At 35.1% G+C, this 19,866-nt stretch overlaps 1 protein-coding gene across 2 annotated transcripts in view; it reads left to right on the top strand.

Annotated features, from left to right (window-relative positions):
• The first annotated feature begins 4,888 nt into the window (after positions 1-4,888).
• The window catches only part of LOC140781866 (pantothenate kinase 2), a 28,336-nt gene continuing 13,358 nt past the window's right edge, over positions 4,889-19,866 (top strand). The window contains exons 1-14 of one of the 2 annotated variants that reach the window (XM_073128141.1): positions 4,889-5,023; positions 5,414-5,682; positions 6,380-6,592; positions 7,625-7,683; positions 10,119-10,235; positions 12,533-12,652; positions 12,745-12,839; positions 12,933-13,026; positions 14,347-14,478; positions 18,172-18,284; positions 18,522-18,714; positions 19,017-19,228; positions 19,678-19,722; positions 19,814-19,862. In XM_073128141.1, the coding sequence (XP_072984242.1) occupies positions 5,436-5,682; positions 6,380-6,592; positions 7,625-7,683; positions 10,119-10,235; positions 12,533-12,652; positions 12,745-12,839; positions 12,933-13,026; positions 14,347-14,478; positions 18,172-18,284; positions 18,522-18,714; positions 19,017-19,228; positions 19,678-19,722; positions 19,814-19,862 (1,689 nt within the window). In that variant the 5' untranslated portion in view covers positions 4,889-5,023; positions 5,414-5,435. Of the gene's footprint in view, positions 5,033-5,413; positions 5,683-6,379; positions 6,593-7,624; positions 7,684-10,118; positions 10,236-12,532; positions 12,653-12,744; positions 12,840-12,932; positions 13,027-14,346; positions 14,479-18,171; positions 18,285-18,521; positions 18,715-19,016; positions 19,229-19,677; positions 19,723-19,813; positions 19,863-19,866 lie in introns of both variants that reach the window. The other variant, XM_073128140.1, reaches the window with a different exon arrangement.

Raw genomic sequence — 19,866 nt, 5'->3', positions numbered from 1 at the left:
TTATGTTTTCTAAAGCGTTTTATAAGAGTTGAGCATTTTATCATAACAAATTAAAAGAAAATTTTGGAAGAACGATGGTCTTTTGTGTGTGTGTAATTCTTAGCAAATTAATTCAGAAATATGACTATGTCATTCGTTTTTTTTATCATTCAAAAGCCTGAAGGCTAAATATTGACTAGATATAGAGTCAATCATCCTTAGATACAAAGGTATAAAAGCTTTATCAAGTTTTAGCCAATATACTATAGTGTTCTAACTTATAGAACTTTTTAATATCTTTACAACGACATATTTTATGCCTGAAGTAGATAATTGAGCACAATATTTTTGATACTACAAACTTTTTATTTATATATTTACATATATTTTTCTCGTTTAAGGTCCGATTAAGTTTCATCAAAAAAAAAAAATTATATTCAATTTTCTTTCATCTTCATAATTGACATATCATATGTCCAAAATGGACTATCGATTAGAAAGTTATGATCCGCAAAAACTTTATAATTTAGCGTCTTAAGACATTGAATAATTTAGTATTTTAAATAATAAAACACTTAATTGTTCAGCATTTTTATGTGTATCCTCTTCTAGTAAAGTGCTGAAATTTTCAGCATTTTTACTTTTAATAAAAATATTAATCATATCAGTGTTTTACTTAGAGAAATGTTGATATGATAAACATTTTACTTTTGGCTAGGTAAATGACATTTTAGCTTTTTTTTTACTTAGGGTTACCATGAAATAAACCCATTTTGATATTAAGTGTAAGGTGTAATCTATTTTAGTAAATTAAATTTAAAAGAGGTTTAGTTTGGTAAAAACTCATAAATAGATGGATTTTACTGTTTAAGTCATAGCTATTTTTTAAGGTGTCTAATTCACTTCGAAACTTAAATTTGAAATGACTTAATTACACTTTGCCTCCCTGTACTTTGACTCTGTATCACTTTACCTCTCTATACTATAAAAGCGTGCAAATACCCTCTTATATTTTTGAAATGTTACAACTAAATTCATCTATTAGCATTCCGTGAATTAAAACTCACATGACAAGCACGTGAATAGTAGATTACTTACATATAGACAGAATTACCCTCATGTTGGTCAAAATAATATGTTTTAGACAATTTTACCATCATCTCTTTCTTTAGATGAACCACAAAGTGGCTTATACTTTTTTTCCGAGTCCATTACCTTCCCTAAGCCCTAAGTGTTTTCATTCTATTTTTCTATATGCTTGAAAAGAAGAGCAAACAAAGATGGGTGGAGTACAGAATATTCGCTAAGCCCTTAAAAAACTCTAAATTTAGGGTGGGGACTAAGATATTGATATTACAATATATCTAGGAAATTCTACACATTATAAAAAAAATTTTAAGTGGACAAACCTTACAAACTCTTTGATATGCTCGATCTCCTCTAATGTTTGGCGTTCTATGTCTTCTCCGATGCTTGAGTGCCTTGACGTCCTTGAGAGAAAAGAGTTTAAGGGATGGGAATGACAGATTAAAGAGGAAGAAGAAGGGATAAAGAAGAGAAGAAGACGAGATTAGAAGGGAAGAAAAATTGAGATCTCTCTTCTCTCGTTCTCTCTTCTTTCTTCTCTCAAAACTAATAATGTGGACAATGTGGGCAATGTGATTGTGCGAGGTAGAGTTGTCCAATTAGTGGTAGGTGAGGGTAAATATATATGTAATTTTTTAAGCTAATAAATTATAATAATTTCATCCAACTATAAAGGGATAGAAACGTAATTTTACGGCTTCAGTTAACTACGTCTAAGGGATTGTAGCATTTCAAAGGCATAGGAGAGTATTTATACGCTTTATATGGTCAAAATATAGGGGGGGCAAAGTGTAATTTAGGCATCTGAAATTATGTGCATTTTGCCACTTCGTCAAAACCACTAAATTGAGATGCTAATGATTGAGAAGGTTTTACAAAACTCAACTCATATAGAAATTTCTCTCTTAGAAATGAGGATGATAATTTGATAGGATCCCTCTTTGTTGCCCTTAGGTAATCTTCTTTTTAATGCAAAGATTCTCATATCAGCACTCTTATTTATAATGGGCTTTGAAATGCAACTCTTATATAAGTTGCCGACTAATATCCTTTTAAGATATCTCAAAAATAATTTTGACCTAGTCTTGCTCACTCTATGACTTTGATGATGAAACAACCTGTCATTTATTTTGTAGATGTCGTCTAAAGCTTGGCTTCATATTGGAAGGTCATTGAGTGTCTTGTCACTGATACTGTATTCTTCGAATAGTTATATATAATTTCTTGAATAATGTAGCTCCTATCATAAGCTTTAGAACTACTATTGCTTAACTCTTTGACTAATATCGAAGAAACACTGCAAATTCTTTTTTGACAAATCCAGAGTAATTCTATAATCTTGGCTCATAAGTCAGGACCCTGATACGAATCAAATCAAATCGAATCACATCAAAAGGAGATTAGGCTCAATGGATTGAGTCTAATTATCTTATTTGGTTATTTAGTTTAGTTAAAGTGTTAGTAGGTTAATATTTTATTTAATTAGCTAAATCCTGCATAGTTTTAGGAAAATATTCGTAGAATATTTTACATATATCCAAATAATATCAAACTAGTTGCATAAAGTTTCCAATCTCTAGATCCACAATGTTTATATTCATTGCTTCTCCAGATTCAGAATCTATTTGTGACAAAATAAAAGCTAAATGCGAGAGGTAATCGGAGAAGATAAGAAATACTGGTTTAGTTGGTTTGTTAAGGTTTCATATTGTTGTAGGACTTGTTGGCTAGCTTCTATAAATATATGGATGGCAGCCAACTTCATTATGCGACCTTCCACCTCTACCGTTTCGACTGTCGAGCCCTCTTCTTTGGAATCTCGACCACTTCGTTCCCTTCGTTTATATCCTTTAACCACTTCCACAATCCACATTCATCTCCATACTCATTCATAACCCTAACATCCACTCTACTCGTCACCACCACCATCACCCACATTATTTTGTATTTTTGTCCCTGCTACAATTCTAATCTGCGAAGGGCGTAAATATAAAAGTTGTTGATTAGAAAGTTATGGATCTAACTCAATTACTTCATAATTTTATGACTACAAAAAATATTTGACGAATATTTTTCCTGACTTGTGTAATACATCCAGATCTTGAAAGAATCGTTGCGTAACTTATCTTTGGTTTCAAATCTTATCAAAGTGGTATCAGAGCATAACAAGTGGTATCAAAGCTTATTAATTGGTATCAGAGCTTATCAGACCCTAGCTAAAGAGTGATGTGATACACATGAGAGTCTATCTGCCACTTCGCACACTTGAGCCTAGTTTGATAAGTCATTTGACCTATTAATTCAAGAGGGAGGAGCCAGCATGATTTTGTCGGATGCTAATTAATTACTTCTTTGTGTAGGGGTAGGGGTGTAAATGAGCCGAGCTTGAGTGAGCCGGCTCTGGCTCAGGCTCGACTCGAAATTACTTTTGAGCCTTATAATTTTGCTCAAGCTCGGCTCAGCTCAACTCGAGCTAAGCTCGAGCTGAGCCTAACTAAGCCCGAGCCAAGCTTGAGTTGAGTTTAACCAAGCCCGAGTCGAGCATGAGTAAAGCTCGAGCTTGATTAGAGGATAAGGCAGTGGTGGCGTGGGTGGTGACGGCGTGGATAACGGCTTGTCGGAGGAGGAGGAGGAAGTCGATTGAGTGGAGGAAGATGAGAAGGTCGACGCTGAGGAGGAGGCCGACGAAGAGGGAGGAGGTGGTGGTGCGTGGGGTGAGGCTATCGGTGGTGGATGAGGGTGAGGGTGGGGGTGGGGGTGGGGGTGGGAGTGGGGGTGGGGGAGGGTGAGGGTGACGGTGACGAGTGACAGTGGGGTTGGGGTGAGGATAGGGTTGGGGTGGGCGAGGGTGAGGATGGGAGGGTGGGAAGGGAGGGTGGCGACTCAGGCTCAACTCGATATTAATTTTGAGCTGCTTACAACGGCTCGAGCTCGGCTTAGCTTTGATCGAGCCGGACTTAAGTTTCAACTGAGCCAAGCTCGAGCTGCTTGTCAAGCTTGACAGCCCAATGTAGGGGCTATACGAATCTTTGGAAGGGGAGATAACTTCATATCATCACTAGTGCAACAAAGTGTCCAATCTTTTTTTACAGAATAATTTAGAATCCATACGTATAAATAAGAATAAGGAAAATATGATCCATACGTATAAATAAGGAAAATATGATTGCTAACTATAAAACCAGCATAGGATACACCTCAACCATATTTATGTACTAGAGGATTTAAACACAAGATCCATATGGTTTAGCAAATTACTAGCACCATCATAACTTATTTCCTTATTTTATCTTTTAAGTACCATTCAAAGAGACAAATTGCAAAAACGCGAATTAATGGATTGATTAGATCACATGCGCCGTTGTTGTTTAAAAAAAACCCTGGAAATAAAATCCACCTAACTCAATCCTAGACTATAAGGTCAAGCGGTTGTTGATATTTGATACCAATGAATACCAAACCACAATATATATAGAGAGAGAGGAGAGAGATAGATTGTCTTATCCGTGGTGTAAAATTTACCCACCAAACCTTATTTTCTTCATAATTTTTCGTGAGCTGAGAATTTTGAATCCTTTAACCAAAGATAAGTAAAGTAAATTAAATTATGATGCATGAATAAGATCTAATTTTATCCACTTGCAGCTTTCATATATTTCCTCTATGAGGGTGATCAAGTAAAGGCAATCTAAGTTTTAGTCAAATAATGGGCCCCATTTTTTTTATCATTGCAGATCACAGCCGTTGAAATGAACGGTAGACAATAAGTCAAAATAGTAATCCTGCTGCTTACTATTATACAAGGCAAAGTCGCGATTGCACCACTGACCCATTCGACCGAACAATTCACAGTCGTTTCCTTCTCTCCCAAAGAAGGTCGAAAAGAACTACACAATTCCTGTCTTCCTCTGTGAAATTTCGCGAAACCCCACCTCACTTGAGCTCTAATCCCGATTAGGTGATTTGGGTATGCGGCAATTTTCCATCTATTAGTTGTTTTGTGGATTCTCGTCTATATGTCCATTTGTTCATTGCAGTTGAATTTTACTTTTATTTGGGTGTTTATATGAAATATTTGATCTTTCCCCTGAATATGATGGTCTAGTTGAGACTTTTGACTTGTTATTGTTCTTTACCGCGATCTTTTTACAGAGTATCTGAGGTATCTTTTAGTTTTTGACATTTGTTATATATTACATATAATAAACCTATGCCAGCTAATCCATAAATTGGTATGCTTTTAGTATGGATCGAGGCTTGTGATGTTGTTTTATTTATTATTTATGAGATATATACTTCGTGGTTTTAGTTTGTCTAATGAGTAACTGAGGCAGTTGGGGTTTGGCAGGAGGTGGGTAGAGAGCGGATTAATGGCTGGAAGCCCCAATAGCAGTAGCGATACTGGAAGCAAAGGGATAACTCTGAAGGAGATTAACACGGCAGAAGTGGAGAAAGAGATGGCCCCAACTTCGTCGAACCCGATGCACCGATCGAGCTCGCGGCCACAGCTTGACCTCAGCGGAGCGGCTATACAGGGAAATTTTGAGGAGAGGAACCCGACAATCTTGTTGCCTAACCAGTCTGATGACATCTCACATTTATCTTTGGATATTGGAGGTTTGCCTTCCTATTGTTTAATTGTTGGTTTCTCAAACTATCATGTGTTGGTTTGTTTACCTTTAGCTTTCTAGAGCATAAGAATTTAAGTTATTGTAATGATGTTGTTCTAGTAATTTCTTTATTCCAATAAGTTGGAAATTCAATGCGTCAACAGTAATCTTTACTATTGTGATATGTTCTTGGCTTCTGCCTTGTGATTGTTATTTAAGTTTGATGCCACTGGACAGTGTATCATATTGCACATTTTTTCTAATTTTCTGTTTAGTTCCTGAATTTCACAGTTATTATGCCAGATTCCCAATAGCTTTATGAAGTCCTACCTTTATTGTTTCACTTTCTGCACCCTTAAACTTAATTACTGCCCCACCAGTTAAAGCTGATATGACACCAGGACAACCAATTAGGAGAGAGACCACAAACTCTTTCTTTCAGGTTGTTGCTACATTCTTATGAATGAGTTTTCTCTTTACTTCTAATCACAAGGGAAAAATTTATGGTGCTGATCAATTACATGTTAGTTCAATTAGTGCTTTAAAAGATTTTCGTGTTAGTCATTGACAAGATTTTCGTGTTACTCATTGACCTGTTGAAATATGTCTACATCCAAGTCATTACCCTTTAAACTATGTCCAATTTGTTAGTTTTCTTTAGTCATGTTATTTAACTAAATGTTAGTGTTATCATATGCTGCTAGGGTCACTCATCAAGTTGGTTTACTTTTCACGTCATGCGGAACATTCACCTGATGATAAGCGGAGAAGATCCATAAAGAAAAGGTTTGGACTCTCCAATGGTAGCAGGAGGAGCTACCCAATTCTTGGCGGGCGACTCCACTTTGTAAAATTTGAGACTGAGAAGTTGAATGAATGTCTGGATTTTATTTCATCTAAGCAACTTCATCGTGGTGGTACGTGCGTACTGTATTTCTTAAAGGCTAAGAAATATAACTGATTCTAGGAGATCACAGAAAACTATGGGACTAACTATTTAACTAAAAGTTCTGCTTTACTATTTAGCTTTTAATGTGTAATAAAATCCAAGCTAGATCTACATGGGTATGTAAAGTAGCTGCTGCTCAACTGTTTTGGTTGTTCGACTACTACTAGTGAAACTAGCAAACCTGTACTGGCAGAATGTTGCACCTCATATTGTAGTTTACATCCTTCTGAACTAGAAAGCAGTATAACAAATTAAGAACTGTTTGGTATTCTTAATTCAGTAATATTCCTGTTTTCTTTTTTAACAGCTAGCCTTACAGCAATAAGAATTACTCATCATCCCACCAGTTGCTAAGAAGCTTGGCTGGCGCAATCAATATCCATTAATGGCAGCATCATGTTAGCAAATTCTAGAATAATTCTATAAGGACGTAAGAGATGATCCATCAGCACCTTGGAAGTGTAACTGAAACTCTTTGTAGAGTTTGCAGGTAACCCTGCAAAAGGAGATGCAATTGTGTATATCCCCAAAACAATTCATGGTTCTAATGCTAGCAAATCTCTTCCCGGAAGAAATATGTGGCAACTTACACCTAGCTTGGTTATAGTGTTTCGGGTGTTTAGATAGTGTCTCTCTCACTCACTCAATCGTTCTTTCCACCTCTTTCATTAGGTCCAGTACAAAGACATTAGGAAAGTCTATTATTTGATGAGTCGGTTGAAGATAACTTGCATCTAGTTGTAGTTGTTATCCAAATCATTTTTTTTTACAGATTTAAGTCTAAAAGAGATGAACTATTTGTTCTTAATTATTTAATTGTTCATATTAAGTTTGACCTTTCTAGCATCTTTTTTTTCTTCCCTGCATCACTTGTCAAAAAGAGAATTTATTCCCCCTGTTTCACTAGGATATCAATTCTTGTTATGCCTTTATCTTATATCATAGTGTTCTTAACTGTTCTGTTTATTATATTATTGATGGGAGCTGTTTTAGGTTACAGGAATTGATTCACCTTCATGGCATTCTAGGGATCGACCTGATGCTAATCTAATAATAAAGGTAATACTGACAAGTATACCAATGATATGTTATGTGAGCATTTAACTGGCTAAATTTTCTTTTGTTTTTCTATTATTTGTATGAATGTTTTAGGTAAAAATTGTGGGATTTCTTAAATGTCTACCAAAGATGGTGTTGTTGTACATAATTTTTGTACTATATTGTTGAATGATGATTAATATCAAATGCATAACAGCTAACTAGTGATACCTAAGTTGTAGTTTCTGATATGGACTTTTTGCTAGCTCAACCTTTTATCTTGACTTTTTGCTAGCTCAACATGTATGGTGCTAGCGAATTACTAGCACTAATATAGAGGCATGCCAACCAATGCTGACCCTGGGCCAAAGACTTGCTGAATTGGCACTTGTTGTTTGGCATTGGTTGTGCCACACCATATCAACCATGCAAATTTAGTAGAGTCCTGAGCTCTGCTATTTGGCATGTGATGTGTAGTGCCTTATCGACACTGATAAAGGACATAATGTGACTTTTATGTTGACTCCCTGCTGAACCAGCATATAATCATGATGTTGTGTTTCCTATTTGGCATGGAGGTTCAAGTAAGCTTTGTCATGATCGGAAATCAAAATTATGATCGGCCATGTATCTCAATACACTTGAGATACACGAAGTTTTACTAATACTTTTTAAGTACACAATGACAAGAATTAATGAAAAAATTTAATTTCGATAATTTAACCCAATAATAATAAAAATAATTAATATCATTACTAATGTATTTCTAAGCAAATTGAATTAACAAATAGTCTAAAACATAAAGACTAAAAGAACTGGAAGGTAAAAGGGATAGATCCTAAGTGGAGATGGGGTTTCGGTGCATTTTGCTTAGTCGTCACGCTGACTATTACCTGAAATATTAGAAGAAAAAATTTCATAAGCCAACAACTATATTTCAGTTAGTGGAATTCACTCAAAAGCCAAATAAATTCAAAATTCATAACTTAGGTAAAATCTAAGTCCAACGATATAAAATGACAATTCCACTAAGCGTATTCTTAAAGTAACAATAATAACAACAATAATAAATAACAGAAAGTCATATATCATAACATGCTCAGTTCTAACATACTGAATTTTTCTCAAATATAATAATATTATTTCTCTCAATTGGGTCTATATCCTATGGATCTACATTAACTAAAAGTCACCTTAAGATGATGCTCGGATCTTTTCTTCATAGCTGATTCGGTTAGGATTACTAAGATGTGTCATTATGTGATAAACGCACTATGTCTTTTTTATTAACTATTGAAAAAGATTAGAGTCACTCAGAAAGTCTTTCGATCTCATTTGAGATTGTTTATAATTCCGCTAGAGTCACTTGAGAAAGTCAATGCAGTGATCTAATAGAATTTTCTCCTAAATTTTTTGCTAAACTTGAGTCACCTTGGAAAGTCGTAAGAGATCTATACCAGGATTATTCTCTAAGTCATATCAAATATTAGTTATATTTTTCCCTACTAAAATTTGCTATTTGCAAGAAGTATAGCGATACAATGAATCATATATTTTACACATAGAATTATAATAATTAAATTACACAATAAAAATAATAAATAAATTTGCATACAGAGAAATACGTGGTCTAATAAAAAGCACGAAATACAATATGAATAAATATGTGAGTAAACTCATTTACCTGAGTCTAGGTAAAATAACTGAAACTCTTGCTGCTAAGTTATGCGTTTGATCTTGCTCTCCCTAGAATATGTGTTAACTCACCAACTACTCTAAAAATTTAAGCTGTTAAAGAATAATAATTTTTACATTTTATATTTAATACTTTCTCACTTCAAGAATGAGATATTTTCATAGGGTCAAGAATTGTACTTAATTTAAATGAGTGAATGCTTTATATTTTAAATAACAAATGAGCCTGACATGATTCAAACTCAAGACTTTTGCTTTGATACTATGTTAATTTACAAACTATTCTAAAATTTTTTGTTGTTAGAAAATGGTGGTTTTTATACTTTTATTTTATATTTATTATTTAACAAGAGACAACGATGTGAGCCTCATATTGGGCACCTTTCAAGGGAGCAAAAAATTTATAAACCCAACTGAGAACACACAGAAATACACCCATAGAAAAGGAAAAATTAACAGAAAAAAAATTCTTGCTTACTGATGGAGCAGCCAAATAAAATGCTCTCATCATATTCTTTTGTATAGCACTACTTTACTTATTAGTTATTAGTTCCTATTTTGTTCTTAGTATCTATACCTGATGCATATCTGATGCTGTTCATGCATGCCATAGGACTGTATTAATAGTTTTGCTCTCTCTTTTTCAACGATGACGACGGATATACTTATTTGCACCTCATTTATGTGCACCTAATGCAGCTCTTTAGGTTGCAATTGCTTTAATAAGATACTGTATTGAGTGGTTACATTTGAATGGAAAGGCGACAGGTGGTGGAGCATATAAATTTGCAGATGTATTCAAGGAGAGACTTGGAGTTAGTATCGATAAGGAGGATGAAATGGACTGTCTTGTAGCTGGAGCAAATTTTTTGCTTAAGGTGTGCCCTTGACTCCTTGTAAATTTTTGCTATGATCACTTTACATGTTAGCACTCTTCTCTAAGTATAATATAGAAGATGTCAATATGGGAATTCATGTTCTTTTATTAGTGTCAATATAACTGATCTAAATGTGCATTTCCTTGTTGGTGGGCATGATTTTACATTACTATGATGCCTTAACTCTCACGTTGTCTCCTAAGTAGTGCTAATGCTAATATATTCTTAGTGGCTTGCTTAAGATCTAAATATAATATAGAAGATGTCAATATTGGAATTCATGTTCTTTTATTAGTGTCAAATGTCAATATAGCTGATCTAAATGTGTACTTCCTTGTTGGCAGGCATAATTTTACATTACTATGAAACATTAACTCTCACGTTGTCTCCTAACTAGTGCCATTGCTAATATAATCCTAGTGGCTTGCTTAAGATCCTGGTTTTGTTTCGTGGGAGCCAAATTGAAGTTTAACATAAGTGAACGAAATAAGTTGTCGATGTTGAGATCCGTACATGGATTTATTATTGATTACTGGCATGCAATACGCATTATGTATCTATAAGGTTATTGTTTGTAGGATACACTCCTATGCATGTTGTATCAGAGATTTAGTTCGTCACATGGATGGCCGTGCCAATGTTATGACTCGGCTAGGCTAGGAATTCGAGCCTCGAGTTTGGGTGTTCGAATATCTGGCGCAAGAATTCAATCGTCGTATCTCCACATCCATATCTCCAAATCCTCGTATCTTGTATTCGTATACATGCTTCATAGGCTGCAACTTATCCAAGAGCTCCTAATTGTACTTTTTTAGTGCTATGATTTTTATTGCATGCTTGCGTTATTGATGTTAGAGGTGATCTTCGGGCAAGACGGGCCGGGCTCATGCTGGGCGTCTGTTCGGCAGCTCGCCCATGAGAGACACTTAGGTCAGATCCGGTTTGAGTCCGGCTAAATAGTCTAGTTCATTACTACCAAGTAACCCGTGAGATATCGAGTTCGGGCTTGGAGTAACTGGCTAGGCCATTGGACATTTCAAAATACCCTCATGTTAATTTGCCAATCTCATGGACTTTTTTTTTTAATTAATAAGAGTTAATGTCAACTCTTTGACTTGTATCAACAATATAAAAAGAAATGTCAACACAATGAAGCATTTTAGAAAAAAAAGTCAGAATAGAGAACGTGAAGGATTTCTGGCTGATAGGGCTGCACGGGCTGTAGACAAGCTAGTTAGGTCGGGCTTTCAGACCGAGTCGGGCGGACAAAAGCCTGACTTGTATCACCCATTACTAAATTGGGCTAGGGTTGGGTCGAGGCCAAGTCAGGCTCAGGCTTGACTTAGCATGGTCCATTTCGAACGGTTTTGAGCTAGGCTTGGGCAAGCCAGGCCATTTAATCACCTCTATTGATGTTATAGCAGTTATACAAGATTGAAAATTGAGAACATGCATATTTCAGTACATCTATCATGATATTATTTGTTAAGGATCCGTGAATCTCCCTTGATCACATTTAGTGACAATATCAACAATTTCCATTTAGTTGATAAGTTCAATGTGCTACCATACCCCTTGTCATATATAAACCAATTTTAAAAAAATGATTTAAATGGATTAATATTTACTACTGGTTTCTTTATACATAGACACCAATTAGTTTCAATTACATTGGATTAGTGCTTACTTCAATATATCATAAGTTTGGGACAAATTCATGCACATGGTACCTTTCGGCCTTTTTTTAGCTTATGTTAGATAGAGCTGATTAGCTGAATGGAAGGAAAAAGATCCATAAAAATTCCAATAATTGGGACTAAAGGCTTGTGTGGTACCATTTAATGGACATTTTGTGGTGACTTATTTTTTCTTGTGACTACATTTGGCTGGAGAAAATGTTGGTGTTGTTTGGAAAGGATATTCTATTCTTTCCGCTGTCATCAAGTTCTGTGCAATATAATAAAAATATGGTTAATTAAGTTTTGCAATATCCTGACAGTTTTTATCTCTTCCACTATACTATGAAGTGGCAGAAAGAATGTACAATGGAGGATTAAATTTTGGCATTGTAACATTTTAGGTCATTTTGGTTGAATTGGTGGTCTTGTAACATTCAATTACAGAATTATACAATAATTTAAAATGTTATAGGTGATGCATAGTAACAAAAACAAAACATATGTATTAAGATAGTCACATTGTTAATATACCCGGTTTGTACATTGTCAAACTTAATCATTTGTCAAAATGCTGGTACAATTTCTCATATACTGTTAATCCAATACTATGTTTGATAGGCTATACGTCATGAAGCTTTCACTCACATGGAAGGCCAGAAGGAGTTCGTGCAGATTGATCATAATGATTTGTTCCCATACCTTCTTGTTAATGTTGGTTCTGGAGTTAGTATGATTAAGGTACTATTCAAGCCTACCTATTCTTTGACTGGGTCACTTTTCATATCAAATATTCTGTCTTTATAAACCTCTTCAATCTTTCCTTTATTAAGGTTGATGGGGAGGGGAAGTTTCAAAGAGTAAGTGGCACAAATGTTGGTGGTGGTACGTATTGGGGATTGGGAAGGTTGTTGACAAAGTGCAAGAGGTGCTTTTCCTTTAGGGATAAATCAATATATTATCTTATGCAATTAATTAAGGCTTTCTTTCTGTCTGGTAATTTATACATCTTCAACCACAGTTTTGACGAGTTGTTGGAATTGAGCCAGCAAGGGGACAATAGCAATGTCGACATGCTTGTTGGAGATATATATGGTGGTTTGGATTACTCCAAGGTACCTCTTGTTCTTGTCTTATGCAAACTTTAAGATATGCTGTTATAAATTCCAATGTACTGCTTGATTTTATCATTTGAAGAACATGTAGCCTATTAACTGTAAGATATTTACAGAAGATCATTTGGCTGCAAACCTGCAACCTGGTTAAATTTGGAAAGTTTTTATATAGCCTGTAGATATTTGCAACTATGTCTAGCTCTGACTTGTTCAAAATTCATGTTGTTCTCAAATTTCTATTAGGATCACAAATTGTGAGCTTTTAATTATCTCAATTTAAAAAGTTTCTCTACAAACCCATTCTTCGATTCCATTTAAACTGTTTATTGCTATACGTCATTGTTTTGCTACATTTCTTCCTTATATCTCTATCAGCTTTCCACAGATTTCATACCACCTGGATCATAACCAGTTCAATCTAAAAGCTTCCATTATCATATGATACCCTTTTCCGCTTATATCTTTTTCTGTCCAAACCTTACATGCAGCTTTTGACGATCTCCTCCGTAAATTAGCAAATTATCATGGCCGGCTCCCTTACAAGGTTGGGTCAACTGTGATGCTACTTGCTACCAGATCAACTCGATGGAAATCTTTATAGTGCTAATATTTCATGTTATGCTTATTTAAACATCAAATGTTCTATTCGTATCTGGTGGTATAATTTTAGTCCTTTACATAAACTCGATGATGCAAGCAATAGGAACGTTTTATGTTGCTCCAATATCAGAAAAAAAGTGAGTTAACAGTCATAGGATTAGCTGCCACCAGAAGAACCAAAGAAGGAAAAAAATAGGATCAAAATTCTTAATTGTGTTTCATGTAGTTTAGGATGAGCTAATTGGTTGTTCTCGTTGATGGATGGTTTCCTATATAGCTAAGTATTAATTTTTACTCCCTGAAAAAGAAGATAATCGACAATCTTTTCTATAACTACTTTTTGTTGGAACTATTTTGGTTATAATCCTCTTGGAAGTGATAAATTCTCTCCTTGTAAAAAAAAAGATTGACAATTCCATTCTCATTCAGATTAGTTTTATGGAGTTGATTGTTGCTTTGGATCAGTTATACTCTGTACAAGAAAAATGAAACAGATGGAAGCTCAAACATTGAAAAGATAAAGTACATATTCATAGGGACTTTTCTTTAGCCAGGAAAAGAAAGAAACACCTAGCAACTCATTATTTGATGCTCTTTTCTCCTTTCTTTTCTTACACTTAGGATCATTTTCAAGCTCTTTACATACTAGCACACAGTAAGAGCTTCTTCCATATTGTGTTTGAATATTCTGGCTTATTTAAATTCTTCAAAACATTGCAGATTGGCCTCTCAGCATCTACTATTGCCTCTAGTTTTGGGAAGACCATCTCAGAAAACAAGGAACTCTCAGATTACAGACCTGAGGATATTTCTCTTTCTCTCTTGCGAATGATCTCATATAACATTGGACAGGTTAGATTTCCTTATTCTTTAATTATTGTGGGAATTTGAGTGGCTAAACTAGGTGTATTTGGATAATCTCAAGCATCTCATAGCATAACTGGAAACAGTGTCATATTGGAAAAGGTGGGAAAGTTGAAGGATTTGACTTCTCAATAAACCCACTATGCTCACTAGGTCATTGTGAAATAGCTTTGCCAATAATTGATAGTTAAGTTTTTGCTGTTTAGTACCGAGAGCCACAACATTTTGCTGCCTCACTCTAAGGTAGATAATGCCACGACTCGAAATCGGAGTCATGACTGACCATGTACCTCAATACATTTGAGATACACGAAACCGTAACTAATATTTTAATAAGTCCTAAAATGACAATAATTTAATTATGAATATCTAACTCCATTAAATATAATCCAATAATAAAGAAAAAATCAATAATATCACTAATGTGTCTCTAATCAAACTAAAATAATAGATGGTTTAGAATAAAAGGTCTAACATAATTGATGAATAAAATAATAAAATCTTAAGTGAAGATGGGGTCTTAGTGTATCTTGCTCAGCCATCACGTTGATCAATATTTGAAATATTAGAAGGAATCTATGAGCTAATAACTATAGCTCAGTGAGTGAAATCCATTGAAAAACCAAATAAATCTGAATCCACAAACACAACTTTAAATAAATAAAAGTCTAATAATACAAATGAAAATCTCACTAAGCATGCTTATGATAACAATAATATTAATGGCATATGTAATAACAGAGTAAGTCATATCTCATAACATGCTTAGCATCAACATACTGAATTTTTTTAAAATAATAATAATAATAATAATAAATGTCTTAGTTAGGTTAATGCTCTGGGGATTCACATTAATTGGAAGTCATCTCGAGATGATACTCGGGTTTTTTCTTTGTAGTTGATCTAACTAGAATCAGCAGGTGTCACTATGCGATAAACTTATCCTATCTTTTTCACTAACCAAAGAGAAAGATTAGCCACCTCAAAGAGATTTCTGATCTAGCCTGGAACTATTTTCTTCCCGTATTAGAGTCACCTAAACGGATCACATGCTGATCAGGTATAGATTTGTTCCTTGAACTTCAAAGTAGACTTAGGTCACTATAGGGAGATGCATGAAGAATATTTAATTTATGTTTGTTCTCAAAGTCTTACCATATATCAATTATGTTTTTCAAATTTCAACTAATATTCACTCTCATTTTAATTATTATTTGCACGAAGTATAGCAATGCAATAAGTCATATTTTAGACACAAAATATAATAATTAATATGCATACAAAAATATAAGAATGTATTTGCACACCAAGTTATATGTGATATAATAAAAAGCATAAAGTCTAAGACAAATAAATTGAGCAAATATATGAGTGAACCCACTCACCCGAGTCCAAGTGAAACAACGAAAGTCTCTAGTCTACATGCTAAAAATCACCACCTTTAATATTAAATAAATAACATAATTTTAATTTAATGAATATCATGATTTCTAAAATTTAAAACTAATTAGATTATTCAAATGTGCTAAATTAAGCCCAAAGGGTTAGGCTGGGCTGCAATTGGCCCGCATCAATTCAAATCCAAATCCAAAGGGTTGGGCTGGGTTACAGCTGGCCCGCAACCCACCCACAAATTCATATTTAAATGGATTGGGCTAAAGACCCAATCTCATAAAACTAATTTGGTCGGGTCGGGTCTTTTGGGTTCACAATCCAAATCCGACCTGAATCCCTTAACTTAAGAGAAGGAAGACTTGGGCCTTCTTCTCCCTTGAAGGGACTAACATGAGAGAGAGAGGACTAGCAGCGGCATTGCCGCCGGAGATCCTTCGACAGCACCCGACGACTCCTCTCCACTACAACCATGTGCTCGAGAAAGGAGGAGGTCGGGTCGATCGTCGATGAACGATGTCAACTGTCAACTTCAAGGCCGACAGCGATCCAATCCACAAGGGCTCTAAAAGAGGTACGCACGGTATGAATTTGAGGACGTGAAGCTTCCGGAGTAGGAGCGGTAGCAACTCCAAGCTGTCGGCTGGCAAGCTTCGCCAAACTGCAGATGCCCAAATAATTAGGTATTTATTTTCCACCCTAAAATACTCAATTTAATTTTATGAAGTGGGAGAGCACTCACTGATGGGTCGTGTAGCATTCTCCGAATGCTCCGGCGGTGCTCCGCCATGCCGATCCGAGGACACGACTCAGGACAAGGAAGAAAGAAGAAGAGGAGAGAAAGAGGAAGAACAGAGTTCAGTGTATCTCTCAAAATTTAGGGTTAGGGTTTTATTTTATCGGAGCAAAATTTGATTTTGATTAGGATTCGGCCAAGGGTTTCATGGCCATCCCTCTTCTTGTCGCAAAATAGGTGAGAGACGGAGTTGCACGTTCATGCACATGAACTTTTTTTTTTGAATTCTTACAGATGAACTGGAGCTGACTGTTCTTTCCTTTCTCTCAAAAATAGGAAAAAAAGAGAAAAAAAAACATAGTGTTCTCTCTCTTTCTATTTATAATGGTAACTAAGAAATCCATCTCCTTGGAGCTAGTGACTATGGGATGTCAATGGGCTGAAAGTCACTTTTGATGCACTAAGGTAGTTAGCACCAATTCATAAAACATTCAAAACTAATACCATCCTTTTGTTCTTAATATTTTCAATCTTGTTGATCAGAAGAAGATATTCAAGGAATGTCTTGTTAAATAAGGAGCTCAAACAAGGTGGTTAACATAATAAGATACTGAGATAGTAGGTACTGGTAGTATCCTATTTTCATTGTTAAGAGTGAGAAGCAAATTGCTTTTAGTGATGGAAATTATATTACATATCTGGTTAGATTGCCAAAATTATGTCTTCCTTTGTGGTAATTTACACGTTGGTTGTATAATACCCTAGTGTTTGTGGCATGCTGATTAACGTCATAATTATGTGAGACTTGTGGAAATAATAACTGGCTTTTGTCCTCTAGTATTACTAGATGGTAGTTTTATACTTTCATAGCCATAAATGAGAAAGCAAACTAATTTTAGAGAGAAATTTTCTTAGATATCTGTATAGATTGCAAAAAGATATCTTCCTTTGTGATAATAAATCACCTTGGTGGTATTAATCTACTACTCTGGCGGCACGGTGATAAACTGATAACATCAATTTATGTGGACATGCTAACTCGCTTTTATCCTCAACCTCCAATTTTTTTAGTCCTTTGGACTTAATTTTTGAGAAAGAGCCAATGCACATTTAAACTTCATATAGTTGATTAAATCTATTCACATGTTTGTGATACTTCAAGACACTTAATAATCTTGAACTGGAATATGTGCATATGGATTGCATGTTGACTCACCAGGGATAAGATATGGGCCTTCTATATATCCATAACATTTTGCTCCACTTGAGGCCTCCATTTTCATGTCATAACTTATATCTGTAGATTTGCAGCTGCTCTTTAAGGCAGTTCATCTGTTTTTGTTTTCGATTGAACTCTCTCTCTCTCTCTCTCATACACAAAAACATGAGAAAAGAGCAGGAAAAAGAAAGAAAGAAAACAGCAAGCAGACAAACAAATGCAGAAAAGCAATAGTTATAGGTTCCATTGCGAAGTATCTTTTACCTCAAATGCAAACCAAAATGTCTTAAATGTTCTAACCTTCCATATTGCTCACTGGCTTTCTGTTTGATAGATCTCATATTTGAATGCGCTTCGTTATGGGCTCAAAAGAATATTTTTTGGTGGATTTTTCATTCGCGGTCATGCTTACACCATGGACACTATCTCTTTTGCCGTCCATTTCTGGTAACTTCTTTGGACATAGTTCTACTCATGTGCTTTAAGACTTACACTTAATAGTTTATGGTAGAGATTATCATTCTTTTGCTTTAAGCCTTTAACTACACAGTATTATCTCTGCATATATATATATATGCACATATCAGTTTCAGTTTTGGAAACTGTTAGAGGGTGGTATTCTTGAAATAATGATATTTAATTCTTAGTTAGAATAGTTTCTTCTCTTATTCTTCATTTATGTAGGTCCAAGGGACAGGCACAAGCCATGTTTTTGCGTCATGAGGGTTTTCTGGGAGCTCTTGGTGCATTTATGAGCTATGAGAAGCATGGTCTGGATGACTTGATGTCACATCAGTTGGTAGAACGGTTCCCTATGGGTTCTCCTTATGTTGGAGGAAAGTTTCATGGTCCTCCTCTTAGTGACTTGAATGAGAAGGTAAGGATATAAGATTCTTACCTTGCACTTGGTGGTTATGCTGTTCTCAAATTTTAACGTTTTTATTTTGTTACCGTATAGCTCCAAGATTTATATATACCAGTCCTATTAACTCTTATTCATATTATATTATCTTATTATCTTATTTGATTACTTTTTGAATCTCAAAATAGAGATCATGCTAGTTTTAGTCATGAAGGAGGTCTTTTTTTTTTCTTTTCTTTTTGTGAGATTTGGGATTTCTGTCCTTTCTTCTGATTTCCTTTTATGCGGTGAAAGCATGAATACTTGTCTCTTTGCAGATATCATGGATGGAGAAATTTGTACAGAAGGGTACTGAGATAACAGCCCCTGTTCCAATGGCTCCTCCTGGAACAACTGGTGTGGGAGGTTTTGACCGCCCTTCTTCAAGGGGAAACACATTGCGTTCTGATGCTAGTGCAGCATTGAATATCGGTGTTCTCCATCTTGTGCCCACGCTTGAGGTGTTCCCTTTGTTAGCAGACCCTAAGATGTACGCTGCCACTTTACTCTTCTTTTCTTTTATCTGAATCAGTAAACATCTTTCTGATGGAAAGTGTCGCCTGATAACAAGCCACTTGGCCTTGTCCTGGAAAGTTTCTGCTGAAACCACAAAGTAGATATGACTTAAGCTCTCTTCAGCCTGCCATTCAAGAATCACTATTGCTCTCTCTGTTTTTCCATGTTTTTGCTCAATTTCTTTTTATTTGTTAATGTGCATATATTGCTTTTCCAAGATGTTATCTGCATATTTGCAGTTTTTTTTATACGTATCAGTTTTATCCATTAATATTTGTTTAAACGACCATCATGTCTTTTATGGGGAACATTATCTCTTTGTAAAGGAAGTAGTTACTTTGACATGTTGATGACTACTATGTAAGCATCTGAACCATCGGGTTATATAAAGCAATTTAATCCATACAAGATTTAAATGTGCAGGTATGAGCCAAATACTATAGATCTCTCGGATCATGGTGAGCTTGAGTATGTTCTACATTCTTTCTTATTTCGGAACATTAATTGTCAAAAGTTGGAAATTCTTCTGTAACTGATCTGTAAGCTATGCACCATATAGGTATTGGTTTATGGTGTTATCAGGGCATATGCCTGACCTTGTTGATAAGGTAT

This window comes from Typha latifolia, chromosome 2, assembly GCF_019914945.1.
Source record: "Typha latifolia isolate L0001 chromosome 2, TyphaL0001v2, whole genome shotgun sequence".
NCBI classification, from domain to species: domain Eukaryota; kingdom Viridiplantae; phylum Streptophyta; class Magnoliopsida; order Poales; family Typhaceae; genus Typha; species Typha latifolia.
This window is presented reverse-complemented; position numbering and strand designations above follow the sequence as displayed.